The sequence below is a fragment of the Photinus pyralis genome, unplaced genomic scaffold (assembly GCF_008802855.1).
Source record: "Photinus pyralis isolate 1611_PpyrPB1 unplaced genomic scaffold, Ppyr1.3 Ppyr1.4_LG9, whole genome shotgun sequence".
In the NCBI taxonomy this organism is placed as follows: Eukaryota; Metazoa; Arthropoda; class Insecta; order Coleoptera; family Lampyridae; genus Photinus; species Photinus pyralis.
In genome coordinates this window covers 20,499,697-20,525,303 of record NW_022170878.1, presented here as the reverse complement: position 1 = coordinate 20,525,303, position 25,607 = coordinate 20,499,697, and the positions used below count along the sequence as shown (strand labels likewise).

Genomic DNA, 25,607 nt, shown 5'->3' with positions numbered 1-25,607 from the left:
GTTTAGATGGGAAAACGAGGAGAGAGGGATTATGTGGAGAGAAAGGAGAGATATTGATGTTATATAAAATTTTGTGTGTTAGAGTGGGAGATAGTCCCTAAGAGATCTAATGCCCTCTAGTGTTTTTCACAGAGAGTCCCCTCGAAATGGTTTCTGTAAATTTTTTCAGAATCTAAAAGTTTTCTGAGAATTATATAGCTTTAGGGGAATTAGCTTAAATAGTTCTTAACGGTTTCCAGTGTTCTTACATAGAGGATTGTAGAAACTGTTTACTTGAAGTTCTATTTTCTCTTTATGTGCCAAACATGTTTTTGGACCATTCCCCTAAAAGTAGTTCAAAACCGCAGAAGTGGGTCCGGGCGGACGGACAGACGGACGAACGGACGGACAAAACACAAACAATAGCACATTTTTTAAAGTCTGCTAAGGGTTCTTAATGCTCTACAGACTACAACAACCTTAACAACTCAAAAATCGCACACAATTTCTAACAGTCTTTAAGAGCCTCCAGATCTTTCTAAATGCTCTCAAGAGGTCTTAATTTTAAGAGTTTTTAAAATCTGAGGCTTTAATGAAGACTCTTATGTTCCGAAAGTCTTAGGTAATGCCATTAGTTCTATTGGTTACTCATAACAATTAAAGAGAGAAAGCCAAATCTTGAAACCTTTAGCGACCGTTGCTTTATATGAAATAATTTTATTTTCTTACACCATTACCTATGTGTAACATCCTATATAAATTCCTTATAGAACGAGACAGCTGAAATTAAATCACCTATTTCTTACACTTCAATCTCTACTTTTCTCCCCTCTTTCAGCTGCTTCCCTTCGCCGTTTGCCCTTCTTTGCATTCCCATAGCGTATGCTGTATGTCCTCCTCTTCCTGTCCACAGATTCTACACTTTCTCTCTTCTTTTCTACACTTCCCTTTCAGCCTCTCTCATTTTTGCATCTGCGCCTCGCTATTATCTTAATATTTTTCCTTCCTTCCCACAATTATTTTGGCCGTTCTTCGTACCTACTGTTTCCTCCTGAGCTCTTTAACTGCACACTGTGTTGCTGTACTTGTGGATGAATCTTTCATCATTTTTTGTATTTTTCCCCTAATCCTATGAATAGAAAAAGTTAAACATAAAAACTCATATCTGGGACGTAATTTGGGCTCGATTAAACAACAATAGATCTTTTCCAGATGAATCAAAGTTTATGGGACAAAACAACAAGTAATCTATTCACACAATTAATTAAAGAGGTCTTAATGATCTTAAAATATCAAATTGACAATACTTCTGAGAACTTCACTTCTATGGTTGCATTTGAATTTCTATTTAGACGACGCACTGGATTCGTTGTAATTACAGATGTAAAATTGGCACTTTGATGGTGGAACAACTCCCTTTAACTGGGAAATTTCTTTGTAAACGTAAAACACGCTTCTACATATCTCCGCTTATACCTTTACTTAAAAAAAACGACGTATTAGTGAAACCTTTTATTGCACTCTTCTATAACAAGAGTTGCCAATTCAACAGGACTAACTGGATGTGACGCTATCTCTCCGGGAAATACGATGTGCTTTGTTCGAGAATATTCGCTTAACCGCATAAAATTGCTTATTTCTTAATGTATGGAAGTTTTGCTGCGGGATTGCGTTCCCTAGTCTCGAATCGTGCAACTCCGAAAATTCAGAAGATAATAAATCAATAATCGTGCCACGGCAGGACTCCTACGTAACCAAAAAACCCTGCTATACTTTAGGTCGCATCCAGCCGTTACACGCTGGCTTTAGATTCGTCAAAAACGCTTTTCCGTCCTTTTTCTCCAATTCCTTTCCATCCAATATGTGTAGTAGTAGTAGTCGTTTTTTCAGATTGACGACATCGCCATTTCCTTCTATTCTTCAGGTAATACCTATGTTTGTAATTTTCTCCCACCTGTTCTATTTTCTTTTTTCTCTCTGTTTATAATCTTTCAAGGGCCTCTCTCTATCTTTATTTCTCTGATTTGTTCTTCGTATTCCTTGTGTTGTCCCATCTTTTTTTTTAAATTTTCTTTGGTACTTTTTTCTCTTCCACTTCTCCTCTTCTTTCTTTCTTTCTTTCTTTCTTTATCATTACATATTCTATATCTGTTTCTTTCTTCTGCACACTGTCTCTTCCACCACTTTTTTAGCGCATTTCCACAAAAAAAAAGTGCGCTACTGTGGCCACTTTGTCCGTCCGTTCGTCCATCCGCCCGTCCGTCCGTCCGTCCGCTCATTCATTGAGACGCTACTGTTTCTTTATATTAAGAGCTATTGTTCTACTTTTTCGCTATTTGGTTCGTTATGGTGTCGAGGCTTGCACCAAGGAAGGAATTTTTTTTGCGTTTATTGCTAAAAAAGTTATTGTAAAAAAACCAAAAAAACCGTTTTTTACATGTTCCATAATTTTACACTTTTGCCGTTTATGAACGATCCTAGAGATCGTTTATAATTTTGTATTGCTGCCTGTCGTCTGTCTGTTTGTCTGTCCGTCTGTTCCTTTGTCTGTCTGTCCCTCTATCTGTCTGTGTGAACGATAATTTTGTTTAGAAATGTCTGATCGCTTTTAGATCTCCGTTAGTTATGAACTGAATTGCATGAAATTTAATATAGGCATAGCTTTAGCCATATAATACGCAATGCCAAAAGTGGAGTCGAATCGATTCAAAATTCACAGTGCCTTTTTCACATCTCGACCATTTATAAACCGAATTGCAAACTTTTTTATTTATAAAAGTATTTGAAAGGAATTTGATACATATGCACTTGGAATAAATGAAAATCTAACGCCAGTTTCAAAATTCGGTTTTGCGCATGCGCAGTGCCAACTTTTTTATTATGGAAGAATTTAAACGAAATTTGATACATAGGCATTTGGAATATAGGAAAATTAAACGCCAGTTTCAAAATCTTATTATGCGCATGCGCAGTACCAACTTTGTTATCTATGGAAGCATTTAAATGAAATTTGATACATAGGCGCTTGGATCAAAGGAAAATCTAACGTTCGTTTCAAAATTTAGATTTGCGCATGCGCAGTTCCAACTTTATTAAGAAAAGCATTTAAAATGAAATTTGATACATAGGCGCTTGGATCAAAGGAAAATCTAACGTTCGTTTCAAAAATTTAGATTTGCGCATGCGCAGTTCCAACTTTATTATTTAGAAAAGCATTGAAATGAAATGCTTCTAATAAACAGAAATTGAAGTAGCACGTCAAAAATGAATTGCACATGTGAAAGGCAATCTTTCATATTTGTGGCCGGATTTTGACGATTTTAACAGAAGTTGCATCTTACAAATGGGAAATGAATGCAAATGGAAATGCGCTTTTTGTAAATCGTTTACGATTACTTTGTAACTTGTTTCCATTTGTTCTCACTTTCTCTTCAAATTATTTGTAGGTATCCATGTTATTACTTTTTCAATACTTTATATTATATATAATGAATATACATATAATAAGCAAATCTGATAAGCACCGTAGGTACTCTTGTTGTCCTGTACATTACGAGATAGATGTATGACCTCTATCCTCTATCTATGTAACCAATTAATGGTGAAGTACTCATGTAGTCAAATTGTATCATTCAAATTCGAATGTATTTCCCACAAAATGAAAATTTTCTCCTAATAGTCCAGGAGGCAGCGTCCAGACGGACAGACAGACAGCAATACAAAATTATAAACAATCTCGAGGATCGTTAATAATGAGAAATACAACTGAAAATGAACTAATTCGTATATCATTAGATAAAGAAAAAAATCTTCTTTCGATTGGTGTCATTGTAAACCCGCTAAGACCTAAATTGTCATGGGGAGCAACGATCTGCAAAAAACCTTTTTCCATGTTAATTGCCTATGTTTCGTTTTTGAAATATTTTTATTTTATGCCCGTGTATATAATAATTTAGAGGTACTTTTAGCAGAGCAGTGCAGCAGCTGCGCTCGGAAATCGTACCTTCCAGCGTGTCTACCGAGACCTTAGTAACATCACGCGATCGGTAGACCATTTTTCTTTGGTTTCTTATGACATCAACTTTTTCCAACAAGAATTTCATCTTTGTAGAAATAAGTTCAATTGAATAATTTTTTATGCATCTTGCGTGGGTGGTAAACTTGTTATAGCAACGCTTCCAGCTCGGTAGACTATTACCCTACTTCATTTTTAGGTATACTGTACAAACTTTCATTCTTGTAGAAATGAGGCATGTACTGTACAGTACATACTATTTATTAACATGTTCAGTAACATTGTTGCAAATTTAGGCAACACCACCGACGCGAGAGAATAGGTACCGTTTTGTTTACTTGTTCTATCAAAACAATAAAATGGCAGAATATCAGCGTTGTAGAAATGAGTGCACAAAAAATGTCGCTGCCTCCTGGACTATAAACCCTTGTATAAACGTTTAAAAGAAGGAAACATTTGCCTTTAAATCATTGTTTTATTCATGTTCATTCGTGTATAGTAATTTACATTTTTTTCTCTCATTTCAGAACAAAAAAGCCTACGCCTTCTCGTATAAAGTACAAGATCGATTTTCCGGGGATGATTTCTCCCACTCGCAAAAACAGGATTCAAAATCAACAAATGGTGAATACAGAGTGAAATTACCAGACGGTCGGATACAAATAGTGTCGTACATAGCTGACAAGAATGGTTACAAAGCGGATGTAAAATATGCGGAAAATGAGAATTCTAACCCTACGGCATATTCATCGGAGCAACAAATTCGTCCGATACAAATCGTTCCGAACGAAATAAAAAGGAAACCCGACCAGTACGATTACCTTTACGAAGACGATTACGGGGCCGACATAAGTTTACAGCCGAAATTCGCAATCTACAAGGACACCACCCACGTACCGATCTACCATTTAACCGCCGCCGCGTCACCGGTCGTCGTCTCGCCCACCCCCACCGTCCCCGTGACGCGAAAATACGAGAATCAGTTACAAATAAATCCCTATTTAATATTAAACACTAACAACGCTCCAAGTATCTCCGGTGGAAAACTTTTCGAAAATATTCACGACCCGTCGAAAGTTATACAAATAGACGAGAACAATTTCAACAATGGAAAAGTTGGAAAATTTATCGATTCCACTTTGGCTCCGTATACGATCGAGCATTCAAAAGGTTTCCAGAAAACTATTTTGTCCACCCTTTCACCGCAGCAAGACTATGGAGCTGACCATCATTTCGGATACCCGCGAAAACAGCAGCATCAATACTTTTACAAGAAATAAACGAGCTAAATTAATTAACTTAAGAAATTTATGTTACCATCATAAGACGCCTAATTAAAATTTCATTACACCCTACTAACAATTATTTTGAGTTTTCCCTTCGAAAATTGCATCCTTAATTAGGTTATTTATTGAGAACGAAGGAAACTTTCTCATCTTAATTTGAAATTATTGATCTGGCGTGATCCCTCTTGGTAAGGTCGTTACCATAAATTCAAATTTGAATTTTACTTCTTTGTGTTACGATTTTCGATCCCCCACCTGGGGATATCGTGAGCCTAAATCGATTCCTAGAGTACAAAACGTTCATTTAGATGCCACGTCTTAAAAAAATAGCACAAAATTGGCTCGTATTGATTTTCTCAGTTTTGGTGGTGCTTACGTGTTATTTAAATTATAACGTATTGAGTTCCATTACAGAACCCCTTTCCTATTTTTGAGCTGGCTACGTAGTCAATTAACATGAAAACGACCCCTCGCTACAATTGCTTTACAGCATATACTCGTAGTTTTTAATTCTTCAGTTTTGATACTAAAGGACTCAAATTAAGTTTCGTATTTCGAATGCTGGATATAAAGCCTTTTTGAATCTGATCCAATGATCCTGGATTATGAATGTTAATTTGGAGGTAATGGTGTGATTCCTCAAACTTGAGCATTGGGCCTAAGTTTTGAGAACCTTGGGCGAATTTTAAACCTTGAGAGTTGAGATGGGGTCTTAGTGTCTTGGGTTTTGAATTTAAATTTTTCCCCTTAACACTTGTGTCTCAAAGACCCCTATTATGAAGCCCTAAATATTAAACCCTTTAAGCTTCAGAGATCCTCATATTAAATCCTAGAATACTATTCTCTGATTTAGACTTGATCTTTGATCCTTGAACATTGTTGACTTTTGGACCTCAAATATAATTTTCGACAATTCTACAGGCTTGAGCCTTGGGTATTACGCGTTAAGGGGTAAGCACCCAGATGACAGTCAATAACAATGAGGTGATTTTTTTGATATTATACAAACTCCTTGGTATTTCCATTTAAGTATTGTTCTACTAGGAGTTCTCAAAATGTTTGCGAAGATTTTTCCAATAGCATTTTCTAATGATATCGTTAAGAGAAATTCTTGGGTAGGTATACATGGGTCCTAATTACCTACCTGCACCTAAGGTTCATTGCAGAAAACGATTTTATCAAAGTTTTCACGAACACTTTCTGGAACCATTTCGGGAATAGATTTTAAGAGCACACTAAGATAATTCCTTAATTGATTCTAGGAATAATCCTAAAAATTGCGTACAAGCTTTTTAAAAAAATCCCTGGTCTTCTGGGGAAACTTTTAGTTTTTGAAAACATCTATTTGGTTACTAAGACATAAAGAATATTCTATAGAGATTTAACAAGTTTTCTCACGATCTCTAAACTAAACCTCGAGAAAACCTTTAGGGAAGGTTCTTTCTTAAGATTTTCAAGTACTTCTTACAAAAATCGCTAAGGTCCCCACCTCACTCAGGTTGTTTCCAAGACTATTTGTAATGTACTAAAATCATCCCTAAAGGAAATGGTCACATTTATAAGATTTAGATAAGGGCTCTAAAAGTGCTTCTGGTCATATGGTTACATTTTTGAAAATTTTGAGAAGTTTAATAAAAGACCCGTAACGGATTTTGTTAGACGTGTTCTAATAGGTGCCTCAAGTTTTATGGAAGATTTAACTGAACCTCTAAGACGATCCTTCAGAATGATTCCAAAGTAAACCCTGAACATATTTGGAAGGAAATTCAAAATCAGTTTTCTGGAGATCCAATTAAAAAAGGCAGGGCCCATTGCAAAAAATAAACAAAAAAGACAGTTCCCATTGAAAAATGGCAGGTCCAATTTCAAAACAAAGAATAGGTTGCATTTAAAAAGAACAAAAAAAGCCGACTCGTTTCAAAAAAAGAATAGCAGCTTTCACTGCAAAATCAAAATACCATAACAAGAAAGGGCAGGGGCCCATTTAAAATAAGAGGCAAGTTCCATTTAAAAAAAGGGTATACTCAATTTCAAAAAAATAACAAGAAAGGGCACCTCCTATTTCAAAAGAAAATTTAAAAGAGAATGGCCCACTCAGAAAGAACCAAAATAGTAGAGGAAAAATATTCCATTTAAAAACAAACTAAAAGAGCAGAGAACAAAGACCCTACCCATGCCAATGATTCGATTAAAAAAAAACAAAAGAGCAGGTGCCAATGATCCCATTAAAGAAAAGCAGGGGATAAACATTCGACACATCACAGTGCTCCCATTTCAAATCGAAAAACAAAAGAGTAAGAAACAAAAGTCCCAATAAGTTCCATATGAAAGTTTTGAAAAATTTGCGTTTTGCAATTCCAAATTAACCTGAAAAATCGGCACAAAGACTCTTCGAGGGCCGTGTAAGCGCAGCTTTATTATACCAGGGATGCGTGTAGATGCGCGGCAACACAGAAAGGACTTCCAAGCAAGTCGAAAATCAGAGCCATTGCTACTGTCCAATAAACGCCTTTTAAATGTTTAGTTCAGGAGCGTACACTAACCCTCATCTTAAATTTTACACAACAAAAGCAGGTCCCATTAAAGAAAAAGGGAAGGTCCAATTAACAAAAATGGGTATGTTCCTGTTCAAAAAAGGCAGGTCTTATTTCAAAGAAATTACAAAAAAGGGCAGGCCACATTAAAAAAAGTTGCCATTGTTAAAAAAATGTAATAAAGGGAAGGTCTCATTAAAAAGGGACAGGTCTCATTTAAAAAAATAACCAAAAAGGGCAAGTTTGATTTATAAAAAAGAAACAAAAGGAAGGTTTTACGGCAAAAAAATGAAATAACAAAAAAGGGAAGGTCCATATTTCAAATAAGGGGCAGGTCCCATTCTAAGAAAAGGAAGGGCCCCATTTAAATAATAACAAAAAAATGTAGGTCCCATTTAAAAAAACAAAAGCGCAAGGGACAATGATTTCATTAAACAAAAAACCCAAAGAGCAGGGAACAAACATTACACACATCATGGTGATCCCATTTCAAAGAAAAACAAAAGAGCAAGTGACTATGATCCCATTACAAAAAAAAAAAAACAGAAGAGCAAGAGACAAAGATTTCACCCATCCCAATTAGTCCCATTAAAAAATAATTAATGTGAAAATTTAAAAGAAAATCGCTGTTTTGCAATGTCAATGTAGTAGAAAAATTAATAAAAATAACCAATTTTGAAAAAAAATGAAGAAGAAAAGATTGTAAATATTAAAATAGAAATCTGTTTTACTTTCATTTTCAGATTAGTCTGAGAAATCGGCGCGAGGATTCACCGATAACAGATTGGCCGTATTGGCGGAGGTCACGTTTCATTATGGCATGCTAAGGCAGCTTTATTTAAAACCAAAGCAATGCATCGAGCCGTTGTTACTGTTCAATAAAAGCCCATTTGAATTGTACACTACGTCTCATCCTTCTATCCTAACTTTTTACACAAAAAAGAGAGGGTCTTGTTTTAAAAAAGGACAAGTTCCATTTAAAAAAACAAGCAGGTCTCATTGCAAAAAAAGAGCGAGTTCCATTTCAAAAATATTACAAAAAATGGCAGGCCATATTTAAAAAAACGACTCATTGCAAAAATATAATAAAAAAGGAAGATCTCGTTAAAAAAAGCGCAGGTCCCATGTAAAAATTACAATAATGGACATGCTCAATTTATGAAAGGGAAAGGTCCAAGTAAAAAAAAATATCAAAAAGGGGGAGGTTCCATACAAAAAGAATATCAAAACGGGGCGAAAGAGCAAGGGACAGAGATCCCATCAAATTGACCTGAGAAATTGGCGCAAGGACGCATCGATGACAGGATGGCCGCGTGAGTGGAACCAAAAAAATTAAATTAAAAAAATAGAAGAAAATATTAATATTAAAAGTATTTAAATATTAAAAAATATTAAAAAATAAACAAATTCAGTTAAATTCCTATAGGAAAATCATTTGAAAAAACCTCTTCTTTTCGGAATATTCTTAAGAACATACTAAAAATGTCACTAACGGGACCTCCTATATTTTTAACATTCAGAGAACATTCATGATGGTCACCGCAAAGTTAATTTTTAAAAAATTTTGATATGCACATCTAAAAAAATTCTTTTCAGGTTTTCAAAGAGTTTTCTGGTAAATTTTTTAGGTGAAATTTCAGCACCTAGGCAGATTTCAAGGCGGTTATTTTTAAAAGCGGGATCTGTGAGACGTTCCGATGAAGCCTTCTAAAAATGTAAATATTTGTGAATATTAATATCATATGGTTCCAAGAGGAAACTAGGAAAAGTGTTTGTAACGGAATTGTACACAATATTTAGAGGAAAACATCAAAGTAGGAGTTCCACAGGTTTCTAGTACCATTTTGGGAATGTTTTAGGAATTTGCCAAGATCATTTTTTAAAGAGGAACATTAAAACTGCTAAATCCCCGTACTGAATCGCGGTCTTCAATTTTCACTATTGAGTCTCGAGGGATGAGTTCTAATCTTGATCATTGAGCATTAAATCTGGACTCTATAATTTGATGTGACACTTCGTGTCCCAATAGGGGGGAATTTTCATGAAAGTTCCAGATTATAGAAGGAAAAGGCAAAAAGACATCGGCACCAGGTAGAACTTCTATAGATTGCAAAGCTGGAGACGAATATTGGCTACTGATTTCATTCCTAATTTTTGAAAGCTTCCAGAGGAAGTTTCAAAGAAGGGGAAGATTTCCAAACTGCTTTCGTAGATTAATAATCAAAGTCCTGAAACACCTTAAAAGAAGTATCGAAAAAAAAACTTCCAAGATTCCTAATATGCCTTTGAGGATTTCTAACAAACAAGAATCCCTAGTGAAAAAGTATCAAACATTAATATAACATAATGCCCCAATAAAGCAAAATCATTACACCGCACCAGATCGATCATTTTGGGCAACAAGTTATAACACAGCTCCTTGCCAACTTAAACCTATTAATCGAACTCCAAAGAGCAATTCATTTCCAATCTCTAGCCTTCCCTTTTACTTTAATAAACAACCGGCCGATTTCAAATTCAATATATGGAAGAAGAGGAAAAAAAAACGAGCCAATAAAATAAAGTAGAGTAAGAAGAGACAATCCGAATCGATTCTTACTTTATTGTATGCAGAAAATAAAGTTTTCGCCAGAACTCTTTTATTTCATCTCGTTCTGCGTCGAAAGGATCCAGTTCCAATAATAAAGACGTTGTTTACTAGGAAGGCAATATTTTTACAATATATTGGCTTCTCCCGGGACGCTATCGCGACGTGTAGTACATTAGATTTTGCTAAAAAGGCGAAACGACGCGGAATTTACGGATTACGTCGGCGAGGAAGGATGTAATGCATTTACCCCGACATTAATTAGCTGGATGCACTCGTTAAGCTAATGTAATGGGGTTTTTCAGGGGATTGTTGCGTGTAATCTTTAATTACGTCATTATGGGACAGAGCGACAAAGGAACGTAGAGCGAATTTGTATCATTCAGGGAATTCGTTGCTTATTTAAGTGATTGAATTTTAAATGTTATTTGTCACTAAGTACTGTGAAAGTTGAGATTTTATCAAGAATCATTTTCTTGTTGACGAGGAGAGAATATAGGGGCGCATGTTAGAAGTATAAGGAAAGGGGCGAGAGTGACAACGATTTTCAACAGGAGAAGTATGAAAGATCTAAAAGAGGCAATAAAAAGTGAAGACCAGGCTATATAATATTTTTTGACAAAAAAAATTAGTTACCGGTTCAAACCGGGTTTTTCATTCATTAGAAATTGGGGAAAAATGATTAAAACAGCTGAACTCTTCCGCGGGTGAAATCTAGGGGGTTGAAAGGGGTGGAAAGTGGTAAAATTGTCTCTTTTTTTATAATAAAACAAACTCCTACGACCTTTTTTCGCAAAAATAAAAATAAAAAATGAAAAAAACAGTCTTTCCGGTTCTTCTAGGAAAATTGGAGGTTATGTGAAAACAGATACAAAAGTTGTTCATTTTTTATTCTCTATAGCTTTTCGTCCAAAATTAATAGTTTTCCCATAATTTGCAAAATACCACTTTCCACCCCTTTCAACCTCCGGGATTTCACTCGCGGACGTTTTAATTATTTTTCCCAAATTTTTAATCATTTCACCTGCCTGAAAAGCCCGGTTTTGCCCGGTAACTATTTTTTTTGAAAATAAATTATTTTAGAGCTATTTAGAATGGACTATAATCTGTTCACCCAACAGATGCAGTTAAGCCACTCCCAATAAATTTTGGCCAATGTAATAACAGACCCGTTTCACAGTCACAGAATTATAAAAACCGGGAAATTTAAAATCGCATGTCACATTTTATGACTAAGTTGTAAAGTGTTATTATTGAATAAGTAATAATACAATGGTAATACTTATTCAATGGTGTTATGTTTTGAATATTGACCTTTAAACACACAGCAGTACATAGTTTCAAATTGTTTATTAAGTTCAAAAAGATTAGTTTGTTCGTATAAATGAATTAATGGCAAATTGAGGCAAGGCAAATACAAAATGCAATGACAGGTTTGACGTTAAGGATGTCAATTTAGATACGGCAATTATAATCGGAACTTGGAAGCAAATAGTTGCGTGTGTTACAGGAGCAAGTCTCTGGTTACAGGTTTTGAAAATTCAGCCAATTAAAAATGTTCATTTAAATTTACCGGGAATTTTTTGGGAGGAGCTTAACTGCATCTGTTGGGTGAACAGATAATAGTATAGAAAATGAGAGAGAGGAGGATTTTGCCAGAAAAACATTCCGTTCGGAAATTATGTCGATTTTTAGATGTCCTGCTAATAGCCAAATCATTGTGCATTTTTACCTGATGCAGGTATGGGTACGTAGAACTAAAATTCACAAAATGCATAATTCGACACAATATGCCGCCGGAGCCGCCATCTTGCTAAGATGGCCGCCAAAAACGGGTTTTGGCAGATATCTCCAGAACCGTGCATTTTTCAAATATGTAGTGAGAAAAATTGGAGAAGAAAATTTCTTAAAAAAAATGCATATTTTCACTAAAGTTAACCCTAAGGCAGAAAAACAGAAATTTTTAATAAACAAATAATGTATGAATCTATTAATTTATGATCAATTAATTTTAAGTGAATAAAATTATAGTCCATCCGTTATTACTATTCCGATATGTAATTAACCCCACTAAATGCAGCGTTAACTTTTTTTACTTCACGTCGTCGATTTAATATAAATAATTCTCTCAAACAAACTGCAACGCGTTATTGTTGACGTGCAGAATAAGAATGAACAAAGTGGGTACCGCAACGGTTAAGCGATTCTAGCTCATATCGCTTACGTTAAAGAATGTTTATTGAAGTGAATTTGGCTTGCATGGCATGGCATCAAGTAGGCGTAAACAACAGTGCTGTAAACAAAAACTGGATGCAAGCGAAATTCAGTTCAATTAATATTATTTGACGTAAGCAATACGATCTAGAATCGATTAACCGTTTCGGAACCATACTTTGTTCATTCTTATTCTGCACGTCAACAATAGCAGTTTGTTTAAGAGAATTATTTATATTAAATCGACGACGTGAAGTAAAAAAAAGTTAACGCTTCATTTAGTGGGGTTAATTCCATATCGGAACAGTAATAACAAATGGACTATACATGCTCTAACTACGCGGGCCTAACGGACGTGGTTCGTTAATGTCACAGTTTTCAATGCCGAATATGTTTATCCCTATTTCGGGATCACCGTCGGCTTGTTTGAATTCGTGGGCCATTTCAATCCTGTTTTTCTGCATCCACAGTTGGTCTGTGGCGCATGGAGTGTCTTGTGAGCAGGATCCTTCAAAGAGGTTACTATGAGGTGATGTCAGTTTGGGTTTTTATTGTCCTCAATCTGAATGATTCGAACAACTTGGCCAATCTGATCGGTCCGTGAAGGTAACAGAACATTGCCGGCACAAATTACGTTAGTGTCGGTTTGTGCCGTAAAATATACCGTTTGGGGGTTATTTCGATTTTTAGATGTCTGTAGATGTTTGCTATAACTTCGCACACATTTGTCGGGAGTCGGGACACTATTCGGGACTAGGGGGATTGATTAGTGCCACGTTTGTGTCGGTTTGTGTCGTAAAAAGCAGCCTTTGAAGGTTATCACAATTTTTAAATGTTCTGGAAACCTTTTTTCGCGTGTTCTTACCGCTGTTTCAAAAACTTGCGTGTTATTTTCGGCGTAAGTGGGGTCGCGTTACGCGTTGTTTGAAGCTGGTGCTATCAAGCCTAATTAGAATTGGCATGTTTTTAAAAGATTCTGAGGAAGGAGATTATTTTATTGCGGAAGTGGTGTTTTCTAGGGTGTTTTATTAAATATCGGGCCTTCCCCCACACCTTTTTGACGGAAGTACACCTTTTGAATCATCAGGAATCACAATAAAACAAAATCGCGATAATGTCGATCGGTCTGTTGTACCCTTTTTCCCGCTAAACGGCTGAACCGATTGGAACCAGATTTGGAACACATATTCTTACACATGAAAGGAAAAGCTGAAAAACTTGTTTTAAACCACTTATCTCATTACCACTCTTCTTCTGCTTTGCGCGTAGTATCCCAGCTTATTTCTTGTACTTGTTTTTCCCCATTTAAGTAGGTAGGAGCAACAAGAGTTCTGGGACAACTATCGTTTTCGTATTATTCCGGTCACGTGCGCATGCGCGCTCCTCCTCCATGCGCAGCGCCATCTTTAGCGCCATATTGACCACCATCTAAGTCGACATCTTGGACTTGGAATCTTTAAGTACACAGACGACGGACAGAAAGTCTAAAACCACGATCGAGCTGATTCGCTCGTTAATAAATATGTCATTTTTTCATTTACTTGATTGTAATTACGTTCTGGTTAACCAATGATACCCCACTGTACGGAGTGCATTGGACGCGAATAAGATGCCGTTATTTCGTTGAATGTACTTTAGATTTGAGTCACTGAATAAATGCACTCTTAGTGTATTAGGAGTAGGTGGTACCATTGCGATTTACAAAATATCACTTTTGTTTTTGTCGTTGAAATAACAAATTCTGATGTTCGAGGAAGATGTTGATATCTGAATTGGAAAGTTCTAGAGTCATCAAGCTAAATTGCTTATCTAAGCGTCTTTACGTGAATAAAACATGGTTGTACCCTTTTGAGGTCAATTTGTTTTCATAAGACACCTTTGTTAACACGTTTCCTTTGGGTTAAGCCTTTTAATTTAATTACCTACCTTTCTTTTACCTATATCGTAATCTGAAACCCATTCAATAATGGGGTACGTAAGTTTGAATTAACTGGATTTGGCTCTGATTTTGGTATTGTAGTTTGAGATGGATTTTTCGTGTAACGAGCATTAACCACTCCTATCGATGGCCGCCCAAGATGGCGTTCAAAGTGGCTGACCAAAATAACGTCTAAGCAGATCAAGATGACCGAACAAGATGGTGGTCAAGATGGCGGTCAAGATGGCGGTCAAGATGGCGTTCAAGATTATTAATTGTGTGGGTAGTATTTATGCATCTCCCCTTTTTTTGCTCCAGCAGTTTATTCAGTATTAGAGCATTACGGCGTGTGTTTTGTCCCACTTTAAGCTTTGGATGAGTAAATCAACCAGAAAATAAATGATTCTAAGTGATAAAGCCGAACAGCGCGGCACAATAGTCTGCAATAAGAGCAAACTGAAAGCTAGTTAGAGTTGATATTTTCATTTTATGCCAACCACCCGTTTCAAGATTTACATCTCTTTATCTCTCTCCAAGTGCATTTATAACCCCCAGCCTGGACGACCCCTGGGAAACAATCGTTGCTGAACTTACAAAGAGCAATTCATTACCAACCGAGAGCACGTGGCCCAAGATCAATCGTTAGCTTTTCTCCTCAAACCGCGCTGGCTGCCTTTCCCGGAGCTACATTTTCAAATTTGTCTCAAAAAAAATTATTTTCGACGCGTGTCGACCGCAAGTTTTCCGAAAGAAAATTTTCGCGCTTGCGTTTTCCCGCACGTTTCCGAAGATATACAGCTGATAGTCAGTATTTCCGCGGATAGCAGCACGCGCGTGCTTGCAGTGCCGGAAAATTCTGCCATTGTCGACATCGTCGTGGAACTTTTTCAAAAACGCCCTTCGGGAAAATTTCACCCGCGTGCGTGCCGCGCTGTGCCCTCGTGCCAAAATAGCCGCGTGCAATCGGAAAGAAACCTTTAAAACTCGGGTGATTAAAGTTAATGGTGATGAACCTTTAAACTGTGCGGAAGACCTCGCTGGAATTTGCTTAAGGTAAGTGCCACGCAAACAAAATAATAAAAAGATTTATTGCTAGCGGCAGCTAAAGCAATTTACAGATTAAATTTTCATTGCGCTCACTTCCTTTGCGTTCTGGAAACCTACGACGAAAATTGCTTTCTTGACTTGTGAATTTCCTAATGAAAGCTTTATCACTTTTAGCTTAACCTTTATGTTCCTTAAGGATTTGGACGAGTTTGTGTTTTTTTCTGGGGGTAGGTAACGTCTTTAGGCTTTTACAAAATATGAAACTTGGCGCTTCTCAAAGGAATGTTTCTTATCTTATTTCTCCTTTCCTCGAGTTTCCTAATAAAAATGTAAAGAAAATCTGCCGAATGTATTTTTGGGAAAAGTTGAAAGCGAATCGGAAGTTTCGAAAGGTTTGCGCACGTGCTCGCTTTTATCTTGATGCCGTTTCGTCTATGTGCCTCTAACGGTCACAAAAAATTGAGCTTCTCTCAATGAGCTCTAATTGATATATGAATGTAGGGGATGATGATACAAAATTAGGCTGGAGATAACCCTCCTTACAGCTATAGTGACTCAGGAAAATAAGACAACGGAGCTGTCCGAGTTCAATCACCTCTTTGGTTTCACAAGCAGAAAACAACTACTATGGTAACGAAAATATGCTGGCGCGCTGAATTGGTTCGTCCTTGATAACGACTACGGCTTTCCTTAGTGCAATAAAAACACGATTACACCGCGATCATGGTTTTTATTCTCTTGAAATGCACGATAATCCCATTGTTTGTTGTGTAAGTTGGAAAACAAAAACGGTAAAATGATTCACTTAGTGTTTTCGGCGTTTTTTAACGATAAAACAAATTCCTAAAGGCACCTAAAAAATATGAAAACCTAATTCCTTAACTAGCGCACCTTTGGTTACAGGAGTCTCAATTAGGATAGGATTTACGCTATTATCTGCGACTTAATACAGCCCCGGTTTCCGGAATCGATAAGAATACAATGCCTCACAGAATTCAGGTGACGTAGTAATTCCATCAACTGTTTACAGATTCCACCAATCGTGCTATGTACTGGAAAATTTGGTCTTTTAAATGTATAGACCCGGTATACTTTCTGTAATGATTATACTACTTTAACCCTTAAATTCTCAAAAAAATTGAACATTATCTCTATAAAATTCTAAAAACAAAATAAAACCGAATTGAGAGCTAACGTTACAAGGAATTCGCGAAAATTGGTTGAAGTAAAAGAGCAACTAAAAAAAGAATTCAAGAATTGAGTAGGAGACGATCAATTCGAAGAGCTTGGATATTCCAGAAAATTGTAGCTGAGAGAAGCTGAAGAGAATAAACAATTTGAAGTATTGCTGGAAGCTGAAGAATTGGACGAACCCTATTGAAATGGGAGGAACGAAAAAAGATCATAAGTCGGTCGATATATTGGAAAAGTACTGTAAATTTGGAAGAATGGCGAGTACTGCAGAAGATTGATGCTTGGAAATATCGCGAGTAACACAAGGAATCTGATGGAACTGCAAAATCAGAAAAGAGCCTGGGAAATTTTGATGTACATAGATTTCAGTTTTCAGAAGTTTTCAAAGGCTCTAAATAATTCAAGCATTCTAAAAATTTTGAGGATTTAATGATGCAACCGTAAAAGTACGAATAACTTGAGCAATGAATTCAAATAATGGAAAAGATCCAACGAAACCTAGAATTCTAGTAATTCGGGAAAATCAAACATCTAATAACCATCGATAGAATCTGTAGAATTTAAACTAAACAATCCTGTAACAGGTTTCGTTATCTTTAACAGAGTTATTTTTTATGTGGAATTTATGTGATAAGGCGTGTATGTGCGCGAATATGTAAAAATAAGGAGAAATAAAGAATGTAACTGGAACAGCAGTGCGTGTGTAGAGACGAACCTTTGCTCGCAAGAGAAAGACGCGTGTCAACTTTTTTTAAGGGGAAATTGTCACATTTTTAATTGTTTATAATAAGTACTAATTAAAGCTACAACTGCAGTGAGTGAATCAAAACTTGCCTTTAAAGTTTCGTGCGTATTACGGAATTTATTCAATTAATAATTTGAATTTGTTGATTGAGAATTAAGCGTTAAATTTTTTTATTGGGTTAGGTTAAACTGTCTGGCCAACATATTTTTTTTTAGTTCAGTTATGGAATTAGGTTTTTGTATTTTTTCAGTGCTTGCAGTCTGATTTTCCTACTTATCCATAATAAATGTATTATGTTTGAGATAATTTTTTTGTAATTTTATTAACAGTTATCACTTTTTAAAAAAGGAAGTAAAAAGATTTTTTTTAGACACGCCAGAGCTAGAGCCGCTACAGCATTTAAAATTTTGGGATTGTTCAACAAAAACTTTTCAAGGTTCAATAGACTCCAAAGGTTTCAGGATTCTAATTATCTGCAATGTGCGATAACACATGAACTACCAAAAAGAAATAGAGGAATCCAAAAATCAAAAACACTCAAAAAATGCAAATAATTCAAGGAATTCGAGAACCCTAAGAATCTCAAGAAGCTCAAGGGGTACAAAAAATCCAAATAATTCATGAAGTCCCATGGAATCTAAGGAGTGTAAAAAGTACATTAAAGGAATTCAAGGAATCTAAGCAATACAAATGGAGTAAATAAATCATTATTTATAGAAAATTCTGGAAAATGGCCATCAATGCTGCAGAATCTACGGATGCTGTACAGTACTAATCCACCCTAATATCAAAGCAACCCAAATAATTTAAGTCATGCGAAGTCCAAAGGATTTAAAGATAAAGTGGAAATATTCTAATGTTTCAAAAAGGAGAGTAGTAGCCAAAAAATTTTACTCTCAAAATAACCGCAAGGAGAAATCGTTAAATGCATCTATTCAGTAACGAGTGTTTGGTGGCAAAAACGTCAAACTACAGCGAGTTCGGTTTATAAACGATCATCTCCATAGAGCTGCAGGAGCGCCCGACTGAAATGTCCAGCAGCATTTTTGGGAAAAACGACTCCGCTAACCATCCAGTGCGTCCAACCAGAGGCGGGGAAATCTGGAATTCTCTAGTCGGTCCGTGTACCTTTAACTAGAATCAAATCAAGGACCCAATTTTCTAGACTAAGTTTTGCGTTTTCTGGACTTCCTGCCCTCAGTCACACATCTACATTTGGTCGATTGAGCAATCTTTAAGAAATGACTGTCATCCTTCGCCAAAGCGTCCAAGTGATCCTGACAAGTTTCCTTTCCGGTCTGACGGGATGGGGGGAGCAGACCCTAATATAAAATATTGTACTTTCGAACACTTGACCAACCACTGGGATTTTTATTAGGGGATAATGCAGTAAATCTTCGGCAACCCCAACGGTTTCCTTAGTTGTTGTCTCAACAGGTATTCCTGGTACAAAACCGTCTTGAATCGAGTTTTGGTCAATATTTTACTTGGAAATAAGATTGGTCGTTAGTGCCACACACCTGGACCATTCTTATGGACAACTTTCGCACCATCAGGGGGAGTGAGGAACGTTATTTGACAGTCGACCAATTTGTCCGTATGAGATCATTAGAATAGATAGGTAGGTTATTTTAAAAAATGATTTCGTATAATTCCATCAATTTGATGAAGAACCATTGCTTGTTGTAGCCCTTAATTAAAAATTGGTATACAATTAGCTCAAGAACTGGTATTCATCAATTTTTGATAATGAACTGAGAAGTTCATGCCAAGAAGCTCTTCAAGACTTCATGGATTTGCTTTCCGTTTGTATTTCTTCCAAGGTTTTGTTCTTGGTTTCTGATACGAGGTGCATGATAACTGGTAAACTGCAAATGCAGCATGCGGCGAACGTTAGAAATGGAACGTACATGCCAAACGCATCCTTGGTGTATTGGAAGAACTTGGAAGCGAGACTTGACATTATGCAGAAGTACATGTCAAATACGGTAGCTGCTAGCACTTTCACCCCAATTGGGAATAACTCACCGACCAATAACACGGGAATGCAATTCAGACCTGAACTGTACCCTGCGATGAACAGAAACAGTCCCAAAAGTGGAATCCACGAACATCCATCCAGGTTGATGTTAGTCCAATGTGCAACTGAAAAATAAACGCCAACAATGCATAGTGCCACGCTGGTGACGGTCACCGAGATAAGCAGCAGGGGTTTCCGTCCCAGATGATCGATGGCCACCGTCGTCGCGCAAGTGGTTAGAATCTGCAACGAGTAGTAAACGGCTGTGGACGCATTTGGAGACACGAAATCCTTGGCGCTCTCCAAAATTACCGGAAGGTAAAAGGTTATCGCGATGATGCCGCTAAACTGTTGCACTCCACGCAGCACCAACAGTGCGTAGATTCCTCGTCGACTAACCCGATTGGTTAAAAACTCCACGAACGTACCTTTCGATTGGTGAAACTCGGCGACTGTCGCCGAAATATGGCACAACCTGTCTTCTACGTCCGTCTTTCCACTAATCTTTTCCAAACTGCGCCGGGAACTTTCCCACTCGCCTTTAAGAGCGTAATAGTGAGGAGTTTCTGGCATCCACAGGAACGTCAGGAACACAAATGCGGGAATCGATAAGGCAACGAACGAAAATGTCGCCATGCTGATGTGGGTCCCAGCGATGCTTACCACAAGAATGCCGAGCTTGTGAATGAGATCCAAGCTTGATACGAAGAAACCCCTGACGTTGGCGTCCGCGATTTCGGATAGGTATAGCGGCACCGTGCAGAATCCGATTCCCCCCGAAACTCCACCGATAACCCTGGCAACGCACAGTTGCCACGTGCTACCTGCGTACGCCAGCATCAGCAACGACACCACGTGCGGGATACATGTGAAGACGACGAGGGGCTTACGCCCGCACACATCCAACGTCAGCCACGACACGACGGCTCCCAAAAATCCCCCGATCATGTTTGATATCGCTATCCAGGAACCATCCTCGTCGGTTATTCGGAACGCCGACTGGCCGCTTAGCAGCAGCGGTAGATACGGTGCCGGCCATCCCAGCTGCAAACCGTCGGAAAGGATGACGCAAGCTCCTGAAAACGAAAGAGTGATTTTCGGATTGCAATGTCTTCTTTCACCTGAGCACAACGCGACATACTGCAACGCTCTGCCTTTCAGATTCCATTGTCTGAAGAGCATCTTTTGCCAAATGTAATTAACGACTGAACATTGGAAAATAATTTGTTTGTTAATTATCAGCGCGTAATTAGACGTTAAACAATAGAACTATTAACAATAATAGCTTAATTGCCTCGTTTGCAGCAGTTGTAATAGGTGGGCTCACTGTACCTGTCTTCTTCTTAAAACGGTTGCAACGACGTTAAAATTATTCATCGTTCTCCCAAAGGCCCAATGGCTCATTCCCCAGGTTGCTTAGATCGTTTGTTAGTTTCCCGTGATGCTTCAGGTGCCTTTTAGATGTGAAAGAGCTGGAGGAATATAGAAAGTTTAAGAAATCTTAAGTTCATCATAGCTACTCACGCGCCCCTACACACAAGAGGTTCAAATTATATTCCTTCATGGGTTGAATACCAATCGACACTTCCTAACTGTTGTAGAAATTTTGATGATTCTCAATTACAAAAGTTCTCTGCAGATTTCAAAGTATCGATAAGTATTACAAAAATCCCAAAGTTCAAAGTGTTTAAAGATATTCCAAAGATTTGAAATGTAGCTTAAAGATACCTAATGTTGGTAATGCTTCAAAGGCAGCAAAAGCTTCTATGACCTAAAAATTTTACAAGCTCCGAGGACTCTAAGATTCCCACAGTGCTACCGCAGATCCCGAAGATTTTCAAAGGTACGAAACAATTTCCAGGCGTTTAGAAATATTACAAAGAGAACTATTATTTCCATAATTTGAACAATTCTGAATATTTTGGAGCTTCCGTGGTTACCAATGGTTGAATTCAAACATTTTAAGGAATCCAAAGAATAAAACGGACAAAGAATCTACAGAATCCAATGTTTCATAACAAAATTTTACAGTAAGCCAAAGATTTTGCATTTTCTAAGCACAATCATAAAGTTATTTCCAAAAAAACTGTACGGGCACATAAAAAAACATTTATCTCTGTTTCGCCATTTTAAATCGCAATATAACTAATAGATGGCGACAAAGCGAGGTCTCTACTAAAGTCACTAGATATATAGAAAGTACCGCAATCATCCGCCATTTTTGGGCAAATTTGCTGCCAATTTAAAAAAATTGACAAATAAAATCTGAATAACTGTAATTTTTTATAACCTAACTTCATAGTACTGTCATGTTTTATAAAAATCATTGAACTATATACTCGTTACAGAGTATATAGTTCAATGATAAAAATATATACAGATATCTCCAAACAGGTGGAACAAACCCTAACATTAAAGTTACTAGAATCTGGTAACTTTCGCCATTTTTGGGAAAAAATCATGCGTTCTCTCTCTAACACACGAGCCCAACGGATTGCGGTTGTTCCGCGCTGGTACAAAGGATTAATAAATGAACGATTAAGTGGACTGTATGATGAAAGGGAATCTTTCTCGTGCCTTGTCTAAAAACGAAATTGAAAAGAAATATACGTAAACAAACTATTTATTACTTTATATAATGACAACAAAAATTAATGTGTAGTATGAATGAATTATATTGTATTTCTTGGCGGACCGGTAAGAGCGGCTCACTGTAAAACTGAGGTTGACAGGACGAACTAATAAAAAAGGAACACCAGTTGGTGGCTTGTGCCTTTTCTTAATTTCGACCGAACTCTGTGGTTTTCTAGCGCGTTGTCCCTCCAATCTGCCCTTCTCGATTCCCCCCTTCTCCGCGCATGTTTGCTTTTAAGTAAGTTGGAAAGGGAAAACGGAGGGTAACGAAGTAAAGTGGAAAATAGGACAAACGAAATGCTAAGGAAAAATTAAAATTACAATGGGACGAAACAGCGGTACTTTCTATATTTAGTGACTTTAGTCTCTACTACTTCAATTTCAGGCGAGAAAAAGTAGACGGTCAAACGTACCAATTACGTATGCCCACGGAAGTATCTGATGTAGTGAAACACGAAATTCCCACGGGAACTGGAACAGGAAAAATATGATTTTATGTGTTACAGTCGAAACAGACTTGACATTTAGAGCGTAGGTTTCTCTGAAGGTATTAAAGTGTACTAAGGAGACTTCCCGGAGTTCCCACCGAAACAGGGAACGGGGTACGGGAAAAACGGGATTATTTAAGGGCGGTACAAAGTTCGCCGGACCGCTAGTAGTCAATAATTTTGAATGTGCCATAGGGAGACTGTTAATAAATTTTTTTCGCTTGTCTCACTTCTACAGTGTTCTACATAAGGTTCTTCGGTTCCTCTTTTTTTTGGAATTTTTTCACTTTTTTGACTTGCTTAGATTCATGACCTTCAGTTTCTTTCGTTGCCCCATTGCTTCAGAAAATCTTCGGTTTCCGCAGATCCTTCTATTTTTCGGTTTTATGTTTTTGATTTTGCAATTTCTTTGATCTCTGCCGTTTCTTTAACTTCTTCGGCTTCTGGGATCACTGCGATTAATTTGTCTTGTTTACCTTCTCAGCTTCTTCGACTTTAGCCACTGATTCTCCGGATTCTCCTTGGTTTTCTTCCGCTTCGGTTTCTTAACGTTCTTCAGATCTCCCGACTTCTTTAACAGTATCTTTGGATTTTTTTAGCGCCACCTGCACCTTCCGTTTCTTCGGCAGTTTTGGCATGTTTAAATTTTGTGGATTCTTCGGCTCCACTTTTATTGTTTAAGCATCTTTGCCCTCTGCGGCTTCTTTGGATCCTCTCACTTAATCGCTTTCTTCAGAAACTCATTCGATTTACATTTACTTCTGTTTCTTCGACTTTTTTCACTTTTTCCGCACCTTCGAGCTCTATGTCTTTTCGGCTCTTTGGTTTATTCACTTCTTCTGAATCTAATTCGGTTACTGTTTTGACATCTTCCGCACCTTTAGTTTTATCAACTTTGCTGGACATTTTCGACTTCTTATTTGTCTTGTTTACCTTCTCAGCTTCTTCGACTTTAGCCACTGATTCTCCGGATTCTCCTTGGTTTTCTTCCGCTTCGGTTTCTTAACGTTCTTCAGATCTCCCGACTTCTTTAACAGTATCTTTGGATTTTTTTAGCGCCACCTTTCCGTTTCTTCGGCAGTTTTGGCATGTTTAAATTTTGTGGATTCTTCGGCTCCACTTTTATTGTTTAAGCATCTTTGCCCTCTGCGGCTTCTTTGGATCCTCTCACTTAATCGCTTTCTTCAGAAACTCATTCGATTTCATTTACTTCTGTTTCTTCGACTTTTTTCACTTTTTCCGCACCTTCCTCTTGTCTTTTCGGCTCTTTGGTTTATTCACTTCTTCTGAATCTAATTCGGTTACTGTTTTGACATCTTCCGCACCTTTAGTTTTATCAACTTTGCTGGACATTTTCGACTTCTTATGCGTGACTCTGAGGCTCCTTCCATTTTTGGTGACTTCTTAGACTAGAGACTTCAGGTATTCTTTGGTTTCTTTCTCCCTTGTTATTTAACTGCTACGGCTGTTTTATCACAATGTTTCTTCCTTCAAAAACTGTCTCCTAAGGCACCTATCGGTTTAATTGTAGCTTCTTCAGCTTCTATACAAATTAGTTTGCTTTCTTTACCTTTCTTTCTTCTTTCGCTTTGTGTTCAGCGTGCCATTATGTGACGTCACTTGGTATTGTGTAATAACCAGGAATTTAATTATTATAATTAAAACGTTGTGATATAATAATAACAATAATGTTTTTATTATGCAATTAAATAAAATAATGTTTTAATATAATAGTCAATTGCCCAAGTGCTGAGTTGACAGCGCCATTAGCGTGGTGATGGACGCTTTTCATGGTCCAGGTGGTGGCACATACGTAAATCGACCTAATTCCATACTGTATCTTATTAAAGAGCTCCTAGCGAGTTTATAATATTGACGTGTCTTTTCGTCTGTCCGTCCGTTAGCACGATAACGAATGGACCGATTACCGATTAAATTTGTAGATCGGAGTTCGTGAATTGGCAATGTAGCCTAAAAAATACGGAAGGCCCTTTTGACATCTCCGTGAGTTATGAACCGAATTGAATGAAATTCAATATGCGTATAGCTTTAGCCATATAAAACGCAATTCCAAAATTTGAGCCTAATCGATCAACATTCACAGTGTTTATAAACCGAATTGCAAACTTTTTTATTTATGAAGGTATTTAAATGAAATTTGACACATAGGTAACCACTTGGAATAAAAGCAAATATAGTGCCATTTTCCAAATTTGGTTTTGTGTAGGATGTGCAGTGCCAACTTTCTTATTTATGGAGGCATTCGAATGAAATTTGATACTTAGCTACTTGGAATAAAAGCAAATGTAGTGCCATTTTCCGAATTTGGTTTAGCGCATGCGCAGTGCCAACTTTCTTATTTATGGAGGCATTCAAATGAAATTTAATACATAACCACTTGGAATAAAAGCAAATATAGTGCCATTCTCCAAATTTGGTTTTGTGTAGGTAGTGCAGTGCCGACTTTCTTATTTATGCATTCAAATGAAATTTGATACATAGCCACTTACAATAAAAGCAAATGTAGCGCCATTTTTGAAATTTGGTTTGGTGTAGGATGTGCAGTGCCGACTTTCTTATTTATGGAGGCATTCAAATGAAATTTGATACTTAGCCACTTGGAATAAAAGCAAATGTAGCGCCATTTTCTAAATTTGGTTTTGTGTAGGATGTGCAGTGCCGGCTTTCTTATTTATGGAAGCAATTAAATGAAATTTCATACATATACACTTTAAATAAAAGTAAAACTAACATCAGGTTTAAAATTTGGTTTTGCACATGCTATAGCCATACCCAGGAACTCGTTTTCTATATTTGTTTAGTTTATTATTTCTTGCATTGAATGGGGTGTGATACTTTTTCGACTTCTTCCTCGACTCCTTCTGTTTTTTCAACGTTTTCCGTTCCTTCCACGTTTTCGTCTCCTACGTTTTTTTTCGACTTCTC

At 37.1% G+C, this 25,607-nt stretch overlaps 1 protein-coding gene across 1 annotated transcript; it reads right to left on the bottom strand.

The window, feature by feature from the left end:
- Positions 1-19,070: 19,070 nt before the first annotated feature.
- Positions 19,071-20,729, bottom strand: LOC116181407 (facilitated trehalose transporter Tret1-like). Its single transcript, XM_031501767.1, has 2 exons — positions 20,661-20,729; positions 19,071-20,615 (listed from the first exon to the last, which is right to left on the bottom strand). The coding sequence occupies exons 1-2, from the start codon at positions 20,719-20,721 to the stop codon at positions 19,300-19,302; spliced, it is 1,377 nt and encodes a 458-aa protein (XP_031357627.1). The 5' UTR covers positions 20,722-20,729; the 3' UTR covers positions 19,071-19,299.
- Between the last annotated feature and the right edge of the window lie 4,878 nt (positions 20,730-25,607).